We start from the raw sequence: 16,905 nt of genomic DNA on the forward strand, positions 1-16,905 counted from the left end.
CAAAGTCACTTCGACATTCTAAAAAGTTGCTCCGCTTGAGGTGAAGACAACCGTGCACACGCACATAATTAGAGGAGTTGGCAGCCCCCTTGTGGTCCGTGCAGGTCATGGAGCTAATCCTCCGGGAGGTAGCGGCAATGGTTCAGTGAAACGTTGACGGAGGCCACATCGTTAACGACCAGAGGGCGGAGAAACTTCAAAGAGCATCAGCAAGGCCCTCTAGAAGATTCTCTTTGGTCTTACACAGTAGCCGTGTGAATGTGTGTGTACGTATATTTGAGCACATGAGAAGTGTGTAAAGTTGTATATGAAGAGCCCTATCAGTAGATCTGAACACGCTCCCTGGAGGTGCCCTTTTCATTTATTTTTAGTCAAAGGAGGGCGAGCACTTGAAAGTGAGAGGAAGTACAGAGGAAGAGAAGAAGAGAGGGATCAGCCTGCACTACTGTTCAGTCGATGGGAGCAATGTTCAATGGGATAAACAGAAACGTGTAGCTCTGTTTGTAGCTCTCTTTGTCTGTCTGGGACGACCTGCCCTGCATACAGAGGGCCTTCTCTTCCCTTTCGGTTTAATAATCAGTTGCTTTAAGTCTGCACTGTAATAAATGGAGATTAGCTTGATCAGTGAGTGGAACATTGTCAGCTGCTTTACAGATTTCTATGCCCTTGCGGATCTGGATTGTTTTCATTGCATACTCCACCCTTGCGTTTCTTTTTTTCCCTCCCTGAGAACAACTGCAGAGCGACATTGTTATACATTTTCTGTGACACCAGTGGCATTATTATTTTGAGACCTTGAGACATTTTTGTGGCATTTCATTACATGACTGCCTGCATCCAGGTCTGACAGAGGGAGGAATGAAAGTGTTCTTCTTCAACCTCCCTCTCCTCTTTCACATCTATATGCGCGTTTGCTTGGTATTTGTCTCTCCCTCGGGGTTCTCACATCTGCTGCCCGTCTCCTTTTGTGTCATGTATGTCAGACCTGCAGCTGTTCACGCCACCTCGGCGGCAGCATAGCCGCCCACGGGGGGAAACCAGCCGAGTGTGGCGGTGCGGGTTTAAACTGTGATGTATAGTTGTGAACGCTGGCATTGGGTCTGTCTTGTTGCACAGCAGATATATACACGCTTCCATTTCTGCTGTTTATGTTTGCGTCGGTGTGTTTCAGAGAGAATCGCTTAGAGTCCAGCGTCCAGGCTGTAGTTTACCTAGTAGCAGCCTAAATATGCAGTGGAAGCAAACTGTTTCAGGACCAATAGGAGGCTGCAGCATCAACCCCAGAGATGGACTGCATGTTAAGCAGCCTGCCTACACGTGTGTGTGTGTGTGTGTGTGTGTGTGTGTGTGTGTGTGTGTGTGTGTGTGTGTGTGTGTGTGTGTGTGCGTGTGCGTGTGCGTGTGTGTGTGTCTCCCTTTATTGTGCGGTAACAAACTGCTATCTTGCTCCCCGTCACAGGAGTTAACGACCAGTCACAGGAAGGTCAAAGGTCAGGGTCCGCCGTATGTATTGCTAAAAGCCTCTCTGGCAGTGTGGATAAGGGAGGCATCGGGCCGAGACTGGCGCAAATAGCTGAATTGGTTATCGACGGTGCCATTCTATTCTATTCTATATTTCTATATTTATTTTAGACGGGAATACTCATTCCTGCTTAAGTTTTGACCAATTTGTTGCTGCATTAAAAAGCTTTAGACTTGAATTATAATTCCTGTATTCCGGAAAGCGATGTGTAAGTCCAGCCTGATGTCGCCTCACACGTAAAAGAATGATCTCAGTCTCCTCCACACAGCGGTGCATACAGCTTATTAATCAACCGCTGGTATCAGCTGATACCAAAGCTCAGGTATCGTTATCGGGACTAAAAAGGGTCGGATCGGTGCAGCCCCAGGGTGGATGCTTATTGTTATTAACGTCGTCAACCCAAGAATCATATCAGCAGTCTAAGTTTAAGTGTGTGTGTGTGTGTGTGTGTGTGTGTGTGTGTGTGTGTGTGTGTGTGTGTGTGTGTGTGTGTGTGTGTGTGTGTGTGTGGACTCGTGTGTGAGCGACACTGACTCAGATCCTCTTCTCTCCCCACAGCTCTCCTCTACAAGCCCATTGACCGTGTGACCAGGAGCACCCTGGTTCTTCATGTGAGTACACTGCTTACACTCCCACGACTTTAAAGGATCATTTCACCCGAATTATGAGAAAAGCAGCGCACATGTAGCTGCTGAATGTGATGTTGATTTTTTTAAGAAACATCATTCACTTCCATTGTACCAGTCTGGAAACAGACGTGTGAGGCAGATATCTATATTTAAGTACAATTTTGAGGTACTTGAAATTTACTTTAATATTAGATTTTCATGCTACATTATACTCATACTATGGAAATATAATACTCTTTACTATTCTACATTTATTTGACTCTATTGGTTACTTTTCACATTATTGTTTGTGTAAAAAAATGCTATAATTTAATAGAATATAGTAAAGACTAAACTAGTAGTTCCCAACCTTTTTGTGACCCCTTTACAACCCCCAACCAGACACAAAGGGCTGGTTGGGGCCCCATGTCACGTTTCACATGTCTGTGTGTTGTTTGTACTTCCACCAAAGAGGAATTTCCCCCTTTTTTTAACTTCTCACATGTCTGGGTCCAAAGGGCTAAAATTATTTAATATTGCACCAAAAAAGCAAAGTGAGAAAATATGTTTTGTAATCTGGTGAGCTGTCCCTTTAACTTCCCTTTTCACACTCACACTCACACTCTCTCACACACACACACACACACTCTCAAGGCAGGATAAACCGTTTGTACTAAAAAGATGTAGCTGTTGTCATAGACTCTACATTCCTCACGGCAAATCCAACCGTGAGAGCAACATTTCAACTATAATACCTTAATTTATGTTTAGCAATTCCACACAGCAGCCCAAGAGCTGAAAAACCCGAGCCTGCTTTGTGTTGTTCATCGCAGCGCCCCAGCCTGAATAAGCCGACCTCTTTGGATGAGTAATATTAAGGTGGTAACTGCCAATCAAGCAGAGAGCAGAGAGACGCCTGGATGTGTCTAGTTACCTTACAGGAGTTTATTTGCGTGGACGACGTTTGCATAAAGCTGTCAGAGCAACAACATGACCATCCAGGACGGCTGCGTGTGTTTCTACAAAGGTCACGTTCCTGCCATTCATGCAAACGAAGAGGTGTTTGTTTTGGAAGGAAGAGGAGCCTCTGTTGTTGGGCTGTCCCGCTCATCGCCCTGCGATACTGATGAGAGCAGCTTCAATAACCCCAAAAGATTTTCAGAGATCTCTTCAGTATTCAATAAGAAAGCTGTGCATGAGCAGCACAATTATGTTTTTGATTAAGGAAGAAAACGTTCAATCAGGACTTCTGCTCATGCTTGGGTTTTGTTAGGAAGTGAGAATAGATTTCTAACGCTACACAGGATAAGACGTTTTTACGTCATTGCACCAATCAGTATTTCTGTGACTTCACAGTTTTGGTAAAGTTTTAACTATCATAGCACCAACAGCGTCTTTGTGAGTCTGTGTAACCGTGCGTGTTTGTGCACGTGTTGCAGGACTTGCTGAAACACACTCCTAAGGACCACCCGGACTTCCCGCTGCTGCAGGACGCTCTGCGGATATCTCAGAACTTCCTCTCCTCCATCAACGAGGAGATCGACCCTCGCAGGACTGCCGTCACCACGCCCAAGGGAGAGGTGTGTGTGGGTGTGTGTGTGTGTGTGTTTGTGTGTGTGTGTGTGTGTTTGTGTGTGTGTGTGTGTGTGTGTGTGTGTGTGTGTGTGTGTGTGTGTGTGTGTGTGTGTGTGTGTGTGTGATTATTTGTCGAGGAATATCTCAGTATGAATGAGACAAGAGCCTAATGAATGAATTGACTTTGAAGTTGGATGCTGTGTCATTTGGTGCAAGGAGAGCGTGAAATCTCTGCATGTGGTGATAATATTCTATATGCCTCGTGTGACTGAGATCTATTCAAATCAGTTTTTGTATTTTGTGTTGCATATTTAGTCACATTCTTAGACTGTATAAAACCCATACTAAATTAAATTCAGGCTTATATATATATAGAGAACATATTTCATACAATTAGAAGAACTTCACAAAATAACTAAATATAACTTTTTGAGGCAAAAGAAAGTTTGAATATTTGGTGCCCTGTGGAGTTTTCTAGTCAACAAAGAAAAGTTTCTATTCTTTGTTTCTCACCAAAATGCCAAAGGTGTATTTTCGATTTAGTGTTACACTCCAATAACATCGTCAGACTCACAATGGTCAATATAAACAAAACGGAGTGGATGCAGCATAACCTTGTCAAAACCCGGCTTCATTGCCCACAATGCAGCTGCCTACAGTTTGTTCAGAGTGTGGGATGTGTTGGAGCGGACTATAGAGGTCTGGTAAACTCCCTTCATCTGCACCCCCTGATTGTTTTTCATTCTAATCTCGTAGCCAGTTCATCAGACTTCACACCGCTCACAAATGCAGTAGTGATCCCTATTGATGGCCACTGTCAGGCCTTTAATAAACACTTATATTTGCTAAGTGACTGCCGTGAAGACAGGCTCGCTTTGTGCAACCTGTTCTTATGTTTTTAGAGGTCTCAAACCCCCCCCCCCCCCCCCCCCCCCAGCCATCATTTGAACAAGGTAGCAGTTAAGATCCAGGTGGATACAATCACAAAATGTGTTGATCTCGGTTCTGTCACTGATTTCTCTCAACCGTGACCAGAACTCAGCATTGATTGACTCGCGTCGTGTTAAGTTCATCCGCTTTGTGTACGCATCGGTCCGACAGCAAGAAGTGACATGCGGTGTTCTTCCAGGCTCGTCAGCTGGTGAAGGATGGCTTCCTGGTGGAAGTGTCGGAAAGCTCCAGGAAGCTTCGGCACGTCTTCCTCTTCACCGACCTGCTGCTCTGTGCCAAGATGAAGAAGACGGCTGTGGGGTGAGTCCACTTTACCTTTTTTTCCCCCTCTCCATCCAGAGAGGATCATAGCCGTGTTTTTATTTAGCACAGAGCCATTTGAGTATCCACCCTCTTAGGATTACCCTCTCTATGCTTCCATCTGTGTGTCATTCATTCTGCCCCCCCCCCGGCAGTGACACACAAAGGATGACACCGGCGCTTTACAGAATATGCCGTCTCTATTTGTGTTCCTGGAGGGAACAGGAGGACTTTCTGAAGCCACAGTAACAAAGAGAGAGGCTAGCAGGTGTTTTTGCCTCTGGCATTGTTAAAGAGTGGAGGAGACTAGCAGATAAACGCTGTGAACAGAGCGAGGACGAAGGTGTTACTCTGTTAGGCCTTGACACACGATGTGACACACGTCCACAGATTAAGCGCCCCGCATTTACGGGATTGCGTGACATTCGCCCCGTCAGCGCGGCGGAAGCTGTTAGCCTGATTGGATCTTATTTTGGTTGACATTCACCGTTTGTCTGTCATCCGCAGCCTCCCCTCACTTGGAAGGAACACACAGCATTGCCATAAATACCAGACTTGTAAATTGGACTGTTATGCTCTGTGTGCCGCCTACAGGCTACACACACACAGACACACACACACACACACAAACAAACACATACAAACAGTTAAAGCAGCGGATCCATCCAGAAACTCGGTCACCTTGGGTGAAGTCCCTGAGGATCCTTCGTCGTATTTACATATACTCTGTTCCTGAATACATATTTCATAATTTTCTTTGTCTATAAATATTGAATTGCTATTGTTATTTAAGGGCTAGTAGATTGGATACAAGGATGTCTTCATACTCTATTCAATTATGCATTTAACTCTGCACCCTTTTGTTTACGGCTGTGTTTAAGTGCGACTCGATCCGCTGCACGCTGAGCAAAGAGTGCACGAGAAAGAAGGTGAATGGATGGTCTGTACAACAAAGAGGAGAGAGATACTCATTATGATAATGGCGGGAGGCGAGAGATCAGGGCAAAATGATTTTTAAAAACACCTGCATTCCTCTTGTGTCCCTCTAACGCCGTGTCCGTCAGAAATGTACAATAATCTATTTTAGATAAAAGTTGTTGCGAAGTGAAGATTTTAGTCGTCACATGTGAGGATTTTCATCTAGTGTGGATGCTCATGAACGCGCTGCTCAAATTGGCCTTCTGATGACGGCGTCGCAGCGGTAATGAGTTGACTGCGCAGCACCCAGGAATGCTAATGACAGTCTCATTAGTGACAATGCAGATTGGTCTTCTCTCTGCCCTGCTGGAAGTGGAAGCACTCTGCTGAGGCTGCGTCATTTTCATTAATCTAGCGTCGCGACTGAACACAATGCTTTTGAATTTAAAAAGAGGATGACCTTAAATTGCAGTTCTCTCAATTGGCCAATTATTGTCATTGTAAGGATGTTTTTCTCTTCAGCTCTTTCCTTTAGACCCCTGTGAATGTTTAACTTTTTTATCGTGATAGTGTCTATTCATTACAGTGATGTCTTTGCACCACAGCACAGTGACAAATTAATAGCGACTCTTACTAGTAATGCTTTGTTAAAATTAGCCAGAGATTGTGATGTCTGGTTAGCGGCCATCTGGACAGAATTTTCTATTAATTTGACGACCTTGTATTTTTTCACTGCCTTTGTTCTATTGATCTTTACAGCTTTTGGTCTCTGATTTATTGTATGATTCTTTGACTTATTGTGTGTCATATATTTCCTGTATTCCCCGACCCGTCCATCCTTCCCTCTCTGTCCACCTGCAGCCGCCATCAGCAGTACGAGTGCAAGTGGTACCTCCCTCTGGCGGACTTGACTTTCCAGACCCTGGACGACTCCGACTCCAGCCCCAGTATCCAGGTCCTCCCCGAGCACGAGATCGAGGAGATGAAGATCAAGATCTCAGTCTTAAAGAGTGAGATACAGAAAGAGAAGGTAGTCCTGTTGTTTATTTATTTGTTTTTCAACATCTCGTGGCGGGACCTACCAGAGGTTCCTTAAAATGAGTCATTAGCTGGGTTCCTGTTCTAAGACACACACACACACATACAAGTGACTCAGGAGGGAAGTTGCAACTAATGAGTTCTGTGAAACTTTGATAGCCATCTATTTATTTATCGTGGCATACGCAGACTTTCATGGAAGACTCAGTGATTCCTTACTGGAAACACTGCACCTTCCTTTTAACTCGGTAGTTGACGCCCACACCTTTGTTTGTCTTAGACGAGGTTGAGGTAAGGTCCAATGTGCCATGTGGGGAAACTCTTGAGCGTGCAGGCTAAAGTAGAGACATCCAGAAATAAGTATAAAATAGATCTTCAAACTGGGGGGGGGGGGGGGGGGGGGGGGATGTTTAACTTCTTCTACGTCTTTCTGTTCCTATCAGTACGGAAACCATAGAAGTAGAATGAGACTAGAACGCACATTGAACTGTTTGCCGTGGTCGTTTGACTCGTTCAGAAGGAAATGGCGCTCAGCACTCAGCATCGACCGTAGGAATAGAGCGAGTCAGCCCGCTGCAACGGGTCACTTTGCGATGGCCGCCTCTCAGACCAACCTGCTATGTTGATTTGATAGAACATGTTCTATTTCTCTGAAAAGATGCTATATATAATCCTCCCAACATTTCCAAGTCCCTGGCTGAGACACACTGCAGTTCCCGTTATTCCCCTCTCACAGCGCTAAACTCGCCCACTCAGCGAGTGACCACGGAAGGTATTTAGAGTCAGAGGAGCCGAGAGCAGCTGATTGTATCCAGGCTCTGACTCACGGCTTCCTGCTGAGGGCAGGGAGGATGTGGGTATTTGTTTTCCTTTAATACTCTCTAGAAGGCGAGATCCTTGGATTATATGAAAGGACTCTCTCAGCACGATGTCGTCTCCTTTGGGAAAATAGGAAATATGTCGTTAACCCGATACCACGCTGATAAGAGTAATGACACATTAGTCATAAAAAGTTTAGTTCTAATTTAAATAGGTCATAATTATATGGTGTGTAAATGAGGCATAACATCAATACCTACACTACAGGTGCATCTCAATGAATTAGAATATCATCGAAAAGTTCATTTATTTCAGTAATATATTATATAGATTCACGACACACAGGGTGATATATTTCAAGCGTTTATTTCTTTTACTTTTGATGATTATGGTTTACAGCTAATGAAAACCCCAAATTCAGTATCTCAGAAAATTTGAATATTGTGAATAAGTTGAATATTGTAGACTCATGGTGTCACACTCTAATCAGCTAATGAACTCAAAACACCTGCAACGGTTTCCTGAGCCTTGAAATGGTCTCAGTCTGGTTCAGTAGGCTACACAAGCATGGGGAAGACGTTGACAGCCTCCACAAGGAGGGGAGGCCGCTAAAGGTCATTGCTAAAGAAGCTGGCTGTTCACAGAGTGCTGTAACCAGGATTATTAATAATGGAAAGTTGAGTGGGAAAAAGGTGCACAAGCAACGGGGATAACCGCAGCCTTGTGAGGATTGTGAAGCTGAGCCCATTGAAGAATTTGGGGGAGATTCACAAGGAGAGGACTATCATTTCATCCAGCAATCCACAGACGTGGATGCACCAATGTTCAATTCACATTACAATCTCATTTCTGTCTCCTATTGTGATTCAAGATAATGGAGAGTGGAGAAAAAGTAACTCGCATACAGATGTTGATAAACCTCAGGAGACAAACACTGAGTCTATAATCAAAGTAAAGTGTAAATAGCTTCATTTACTGCTCTAAGAAAACCTTTGCTATTCCACAAATCATAACTAATGTTTCTTCCTGTACGTTTATGTCAAAACGAAACCAATTATTCTCAATCTACAGATTATCTTTTCTTTTTCATTTTTACAAACAGTCAAATAAAGTCATTTGGGGTAAACAGGAAGTGCATTGCTGCCACCAGTTAGTTAGCTGTGGTGCTACACCCTAAGCCTGTTTCTTTAAGCCTATATTGGTTCGCTTTTTTGGCAAATTGGCACCATCAAAAGTATGCTGAATTATCCTCGAGCTTGTTGCAGCGTACCCATGAATGTACAGACAGAGGAAAACTTAAGACGTAATGATTCTCACTTATATGGAGCGTGTTTTTATGATTTCTAAGCGGATTTGTGGATGTTTATTAGTGACGGACATCGTGGAATTCACAGAAAGTGCACACTGAATCTGAAATATGTGTATCATCGTGTTAGGAGTTAAGAGTTGAGTTATGACAGAGTTGGACTCATTCACCTCGCTCAGTATCTTTGCCTCACAGCTCTTGGGCTGCATATCAATGTTAAGTATTTGACTTGATGAATGTTCCTCCCTCTCAACCTTGGTATCAGTTTCAGGACTAAAAGAGATTCTTCTTTGTTTGTGTTTAGAAAGCACCGAAGGGTCAGAGTCGCGTGGAGCGTCTGAGAAAGAAGATGAACGAACAGGAGTCGTGGCTGCTCCTCAACTCTCCCACCATCCCCTTCCGCGTCCACAACAGACATGGAAAGGTAACGTGTTCGTCCAATCCTGTCACTCCCTGTGTCCACGTAGCAGCAACACTCAAGTCTCACCACTAGAGGGAGACATGTCCCTTTCAAAATCTAAATCTTGTGACAGCGTGAGATCATTTCACATCGTGGCTTTTAGTGATTTTGAGAGGCATTTCCACTTCTACTTTCTGTAAAAATAGAAAATCTGCAGCAGTTTCTTTCAATGATTCCAGTGCAGGTTCTTGATTTGTTTAACATTGTTTTTTTCTGTGTGTATCCAGAGCTACCAGTTCCTCATCTCCTCTGATTATGAGAGGTCCGAGTGGAGGGAAAGCATCCAGAAACTCCAGAAGAAAGGTGACACTGGCCTTGAATTGTCCTAAAGGCCCTTTATGTTACTAGAAAACACTGTCTCCATCTCGAGGCGGTTTAAAACCACTCTTTACTCACTGTACCTCAGGAAAGTGAAAGTTTAACCGTAGCCGTGTGGTCGCTGTGTTTGTCAGATCTCCAGGCGTGTGCATTAAGCTCTGTGGAGCTCCAGGTCCTGACCAGCTCCTGTTTCAAACTCCGAACTGTCCACAACATTCCTGTCACAAGCAACAAAGACGGTAAGAACACACACTCGCACACAATATCTTCTTGTCCTCTTATACTCGGATGCTCTGTCGCTTTCTCCTTTTTACCCGCAATCCCCCCCCATCGCTCCTTCCTCTCCTCTCTGCTTTGGGTTTAAATTCACAGAAAAGAGCCTGTTACACTCTCAGCACAACAAGCAGCCACATAATGAGAGTGGGGGGCCTTTGCAGGAGAGAATCTAGGTTACAATATGTTTCTCATCTAGCTCTCAGCAGTCAATGCCGCGCAGTGTGCCGGCGGTGGCCTCAGCTCCTACATGTTTGTTTTTGCTCCAGATCTCCACATTGCACCACTTTCAGAGGCTGGTGGTGACATTAAAGCCATCTGGCCGACCTACTCTGATCTCACAAAAGGGCACGAGGGTCTCTGCTTTCACATGCACGCACAACACACACGTACAGCCGCAGAGCTGACGGAGGGGCTTCAGGACGCTGAAGGGCACACTGTCTAAATCTTTCTCGCTTCGCACAGAAAAAGACACCCGTGTTTGCTTCTTATACAATAGTATCTCTGTGCAAGTAAGCCCGGGGTTTTATTTTAATTCAGCATTCTGGTGAATTTCGAAGGAAACTAGTCAATTGCCAGCATAGCACTGTGACTTGTTAATTACCTGCTTCCTTCTTTAATGAAAAATAAACTTCCAATGTAAAAACAAATCACTTCCGGGTAAGGACCAGACAGCCCGTGCTTTTATATCAATTTACAATGTTTGTGTTTAAGATTACAAGTAAAAGATAAACTAAAGGTCGACCAATAGTGGATTTTTAAAGGCGATGGTTTGGACCAGAAAGAAGCCAATAGCTGATACTCAGCAGACACTTCTCTAGAGCTTATAGTGTTGCGATATATATTCAAGAGATGATTTTGAACATGGTAGGACGTGTTGGCTTGCTGTAAAATCAGCTGTTCCTGGAAACCGCAAAGGTTTAGGTTCGGAATAATGCATTCAACGTGTTTTCATGAAATGGAGAATCACCTTCTGGAATCTGAAATAATTAGTATCTAAATTGTCATTTAAAGTCTGTCTTGCATTTATGTCCGGAGCCAGCGCTCCCCCCGACTCTCCCCGTCTCAAAGTGCGAGTGCCGTTTCATGGGGTCTTCAACCGTAGTTTAGATTATTATCACATCATCAGTCACATGCATACATGTGTTTTTCCCTCGTTATGCGTACGAAGCCTCCATGCAAAACGGTGATGTTGTGCACGGAAACTATCGCAGCCCAGTTCTGCTGATGGGGATAGTTTGTAAAACGCCCTATCGGCGCTTATCGACCGAACCGATTAAACCACAGACCTCCAGTTTAAAGCTTAAACCCTCCGTTCAATGTTTCACCTGTTTGCTGACACGTGTGTGAACTAAGGGTTACGAGGCCGTGTTTAATAAACCAACCATTCATTCATTCAGCTGACCTCAGTTACACACACACATCCCATCACTTCAACTACACACTGACTCCACAATCAGAATTGTCAGAGGAATATCACATTTACAATTGTCTAATATTACTATAAAAACAGACCTTTATATCTACGAGAAAGGTCTCCCCGAGCCCCTAACCCTCTGCTGACCGGATTAACCCCTCACCTCTCTGCCATGTAACAGGTCTGTCGTTTTGTTTGGGCTCCACATGACATCTTCCATCTTCTCCCAGGGAGGTGATAGAATAATAAGAGTGTGTTAGAACAGAGCTCAGGCCCCACGTCATGTCCCAGACTTTGGAAACACTCCTCATTGTAAAGCAAACATAAACACACACCTCAGTGACACGTGAAGCAGGGAGCACAGTAGGGGCTTAAATGGAGGCCAGCTGGGGAAGGAATGTTTCTCGTAACTAGGACGATGGATGACGTCGCAGAGACCATTAAACACTCTTTTATTTGACTCTTTTACCCATATTGTTATCAATTATCACATGGCACCACAGTTTATTGCTCAGGTTTGATTGTAATTGAAAGAAAGGGATCTGAATTTGGCTCTAAAAGCAGCACACAGGCCACCTCGAAGCTGAACCTTTGAACCTTCTCCCTGTGAAACTCCCCTGTTGCTTATATACAACAAACACGCGCACACACGCATTTCGACTGCCGTCCTCTCAGCCGCCTACATCGCAGCTCCAAACAGTCCTGCCGCCCTCCATCGCAGTTTATTTACCAGGCTCCACAGGCCCTCAACCAAAGCAAGAGGCCGCCCGACAAACGTCCACCAAACCTCCACCAAACCTCCCCTCGGCAGCCAGCTCAGCTGTTATGGCAGAAGACTGCTTGTTGATGTGAGGCCTGATACCCATCCGACGCAAAGGTTGTCGTATGATAACAGCAGTTGGTGACTTGGCGTTCAAAGGGGTGAGAGCCGTTATTGGATGTTCATAAGGATACGTTTGTGCACAGTTCGGACCACCCAACCTGAAATGAATGAAAAGCACACATGCCTCTCCCCCGAGCAATCATATGTTGATTTGATTGCTCGGTGTCAAGTTGGATTCACCAAACTCTCTTTGAGTGCACAACCTTCTGACTGTGAATCTGTTGTTTCAGCCTGATGAACCCCACGTGTTTCATAGGAGTTTGTTACATTTGATCATTAGCAGAGAGCACCATCCAAAATGTCCATATAAGGCTGCGTGTTCTGTTCTGCTGCCTTTGTGGACGGGTTTCATCTACAGAAATGTTCGAGGGGGAAAAAAGGAGGTATTGGTGTACAGAAATCAAGGGGGAATGTTAACGCCTACAGTAGGAGATGTTACACTGTCATGGCAACAGAGGATGATACAGGACAGCATCTGTTTCCTGACTGAATAATATTTCTATGGTGGATGAGATTGTGATTGAAGTGATCCAGTCGTGGTCAGGGGGAAATTGCCTTTTTGTACACAGCGCGTCACCACATTGACACGAGGATCTCACTGCTCCGTGTGCTTGTTTTGCAGATGAGGAGACTCCTGGCCTGTACGGCTTTCTGCACGTGATCGTCCACTCCGCCAAAGGATTCAAGGAGTCAGCCAGTAAGTCGGCCAGAAACGGCATTTTTTCTTTTTCTTTTCTTTTAGGTTTTTTTTCACCACACTCCTGCAGACACTCGCACATGACCCAGTCCGTCATCGCAGTCTGCACATGTAGATTTCCGCCGTGCTGGATGGATGGATGGATGGAGTATCGGAGCATAGATGATAGGAGAGGGAGAGAAGGAGAGACTCAAAGGAGAAGTGAGGGCCACAGTGGAATTCCTGCGGTTGTTTTCATCTCAGCAGACATCATAAAAACACTCGAGGCACATGAAAAGGAAGAGAGAGATCATTTTGAAACTGAACTGCTGGCAAGAATAATGCCCGTTGTCTCTGATATCGCATACCTCACACACAAGTGTGTGTGTGTGTGTGTGTGTGTGTGTGTGTGTGTGTGTGTGTGTGTGTGTGTGTGTGTGTGTGTGTGTGTGTGTGTGTGTGTGTGTGTGTGTGTGTGTGTTTATCAGCCGAGTGTGATGTTGGCAGGACCATGCAGACGTGTCAGTAGTGGACAGCTGCTGCGGCTGCTGTACTTTTTATGCCCCGTTGCACTGGTTCAAATATCAAATATCTGGAAAAGAGACGAAGAGATGAAGAAATGTGATTTCCTCTGTTGCCATGACAGCCTTTAGAATATGGAAGCTGGCCTGCTAGAATTTCCCGGGTAATGGATCGGAAAGCCTCCTTCTCTGAAAGCCCGTTTGATCCTCGATGAAGCTGAGGGGGTTTAAAATGAAGAGAGTGCGTTTGTGTGTACGTGGAAGTCTGGTCGTTCCACAGATACAGTTTGATGTCGGCGTGTCCAGTGAGGCGTATAGAGGCAGGGTGGGGCATTACAGGTAGTGTGGGGTAGGTGAGGTGTTGCTGTTGTCACTCTGGTGATGATGATGATGGCCGTTACAGAGGCGCTTATCTTTAAAATAGATGAATGTTGCGCACTCTGTTTAATGGGCAAAGAAGCTTTGTAGCTGCTGCAATAAGTTGTCAAAATGAAGTTAACAAAATGTAATTATCTGGGTTGTGGTGGAGAGCGAATGCACGTAGTAATGCCGATACAGCATTTATGCACACACCCCTCTGGGGGGGGTGGGGGGTTTACACATGTTAAGATCCTGGGATTGCTAACACCACCCGTTTGTGCCAGGCGAAGAAAACAAACGAACCCTCCACTTCAATCCATCCAGCGAAAGGGTCGATTGATCGACCGATGACACGAGGGAGGCAGTAAGACAGCATGGACGTCCCACAGTATTTAATGATATTATAATCCGACAGGTAAAAGAGCATAAGTGTAATTATTACGTGCAGCTGAAGCTTCAGAATCAACTGCATAAATCCGTCGAGAGGAAAGGAGACAACATTAGTGAGTCTAGTCACACTCGCCTTAATGAATTGTAATTTATGCTTCAGTTCAGTTGACACAAAACACAGCTCTACGTCTCCCCCCGTTCTTCTATTCAGCTGTGCTTGAAACGTTGCTCTGCAATAGAGTCGCATGCCGCTGCACCCACAGTGCACCTGTGTTTTTAGGTTGGGATTTTGCTGTGTGGGTGCTTGAGTGTTTGTGTTTTGGTGGGAGTGTACTGAAGCAAGCAAGTTTACCCAGATCACCGCCACAGCTGTTCATCGGCAGTTAAACATTTAATGCAAAGTGTAGAGAGTTTATTGACCCAATTATCATGCAATTAATACATTTTATGAATACAAACTTTACTTTTACCCACTTACTGCATTTTAAGTGTTCCGATAAATTACTCAATTGCCTTGTATTGCTTAATTACGTCACGTCAGCATTGCGTCGTCTGGTTTGAAATAGTGATGAATTCTTTTAAAGCTGGTTCACTTATAAAGATCACGCACCATATTTTGACAAATGTCTCGTCCTCAGTGTCCTCAAAACATTTCTCGTTGAAAAGCCTGACTTCTAATTGCATTGACTGTTACAGTTATGAGACAGTTGTGTCAGCAGCGCGTTGGTTTTACACCTTTCACAGACAGAATGATGTTTGTAATATGTTTTAATAGAGTCCTGCTTATGAAACCAGTTCAGCGCTGGCATACATTTTCTCATATACAGATGTTTTAAAAACAACTGTCCTCACAGAGCTGATGGGAGACAGTCTTCAAAATGGAGTCTGCTGCCTCTCTAATTCCCTCCATTACCACAAATGACTAAAGTGACACCGTTTCCTCCAGATGTAGCATAATAATGGGATCAAATGTGCCCTTTAATGTAGATCTTGTGCGGCCACGTTGGTGTGTGTGTGTGTGTGTGTGTGTGTGTGTGTGTGTGTGTGTGTGTGTGTGTGTGTGTGTGTGTGTGTGTGTGTGTGTGTGTGTGTGTGTGTGTGTGTGTGTGTGTGTGTGTGTGTGTGTGTGTTGATCTCCCCTGCAAGCCATTCTGGACAAGAACTTTGAGGGGATTTGCTGCTCTTTTACATAAGTGTGTGTGTGTCTGTGTGTGTACAGTGTGCGCTTTCTGTTGATGCATTTGGTGGTTATTATCATATCAGAATTTAAATGTGCAATGAATCGAAAAAGCGGTCAGTCAGTGGTTCAGATTGTGTAATCGTGAACAATAGCCTCATTTTGTTCCTGTTTTGATTGAAAAATCACACAGGCATGTACCAGAATACCTTATTGGAGCTGTGTTATTAATGTCACAACGCCCCCCCCCCCCCCTCCTCCTCCTCCTCCTCCTCCTCCTCCTCCTCCTCCTCCTCCTCCTCCACCACCAGTGGGAAAGGGCTTGAAATTCAGCCCAGGGCAAAGTAGTCAAACTGGGTCACAGAAGGAAGGAGCTGGGAGTCGAGTAAACTCTGTTGTAGAAAAAAAACAAAAAAACACAACAGTGGAAAACAAGTTATTTTTAAGTATGCGCGAGTGTCAACAAGTGACATCCATATTCCTCCACATGTATTCAGCAGCTGCTGGAACCCGTGCTACATACGAGCAGTGTGCACAGATTCCAAATTGACGTGCAACAATCACGAAGGCCTTTGACGCGATCCCAGCTACAGTAGTAATCTGCAGATAGTTTCTGGAGCTTCTCCAACAGCCCCCGAAGAGATGTAAACGTGATTCATATTTGATATATGTAACTAATAATGGAATAGTAGCGCATTTGCTACGTTTTTCGTCACTCGCCACTGTTCCCATTAACACATGTTCTCATGACTCTTGTGATTTTCTGCGTACGATTAAATCCAGCCCGTTCATTGTTCGCCACGCTGTTATTAGTTTTTCTCCTTCTGGATTCCATGAAGAACAATTGGATTATGCCTCTCGCCTCCTCGTTTCGTTCTCCTGAAGCCCTTGGAGCAGAGCACACGGGCACACGGCTGCTCTGGTGTCTGGGACTTGTAGCTGTGGAGACACTGATGAGTTTAACTGATTATCACTTGTCTCCTGATTCTGTGAACCCGCGGTCTGACCCGGCATTCAGCACCGCCTCGGGCAAAGATTAGCCTCCTGTATAAAAACACACCCGCACCACAAGGGCTGCAGTTCATTTGAGATGGAAGAGGATGGCATTCATTAACCCGTGCATTGGGGGGTCAGAGACCCCACGCTGACCGATGTATCCCCCCATCACACTCTGAGCCTGGTGGTGACCTGTAAGGAAAATAAAAAAGAAACCTCTGGAGTTCCAGGCCTTTTTTTGAGTCCGTCCTACTTCTCGTAGCCCTCCTAGATCCGCTGCGAGGACACAGAAATGCTCTCCCTAGGCCACATAAACCCATTTCAGATGGAGAGGAAATCTACTTCCAGAGAAAGTTAGGAGCTGCTCAGGACTATGAATACACTCTCCTCTTCTCTG

At 44.8% G+C, this 16,905-nt stretch overlaps 1 protein-coding gene across 2 annotated transcripts in view; it reads left to right on the forward strand.

Annotated features, from left to right (window-relative positions):
- Positions 1–16,905, forward strand: part of abr (ABR activator of RhoGEF and GTPase) — a 109,185-nt gene that overhangs the window by 59,284 nt on the left and 32,996 nt on the right. For both annotated transcript variants that reach the window (XM_079171738.1, XM_079171736.1), the window contains 8 exons: positions 2,081–2,133; positions 3,570–3,710; positions 4,835–4,956; positions 6,736–6,904; positions 9,342–9,461; positions 9,725–9,800; positions 9,950–10,054; positions 13,011–13,085. In XM_079171738.1, coding sequence (XP_079027864.1) covers positions 2,081–2,133; positions 3,570–3,710; positions 4,835–4,956; positions 6,736–6,904; positions 9,342–9,461; positions 9,725–9,800; positions 9,950–10,054; positions 13,011–13,085 — 861 coding nt within the window. The remainder of the gene's footprint in view (positions 1–2,080; positions 2,134–3,569; positions 3,711–4,834; positions 4,957–6,735; positions 6,905–9,341; positions 9,462–9,724; positions 9,801–9,949; positions 10,055–13,010; positions 13,086–16,905) is intronic.

This window comes from Pholis gunnellus (genome assembly GCF_910591455.1).
Source record: "Pholis gunnellus genome assembly, chromosome: 13".
NCBI lineage: Eukaryota > Metazoa > Chordata > Actinopteri > Perciformes > Pholidae > Pholis > Pholis gunnellus.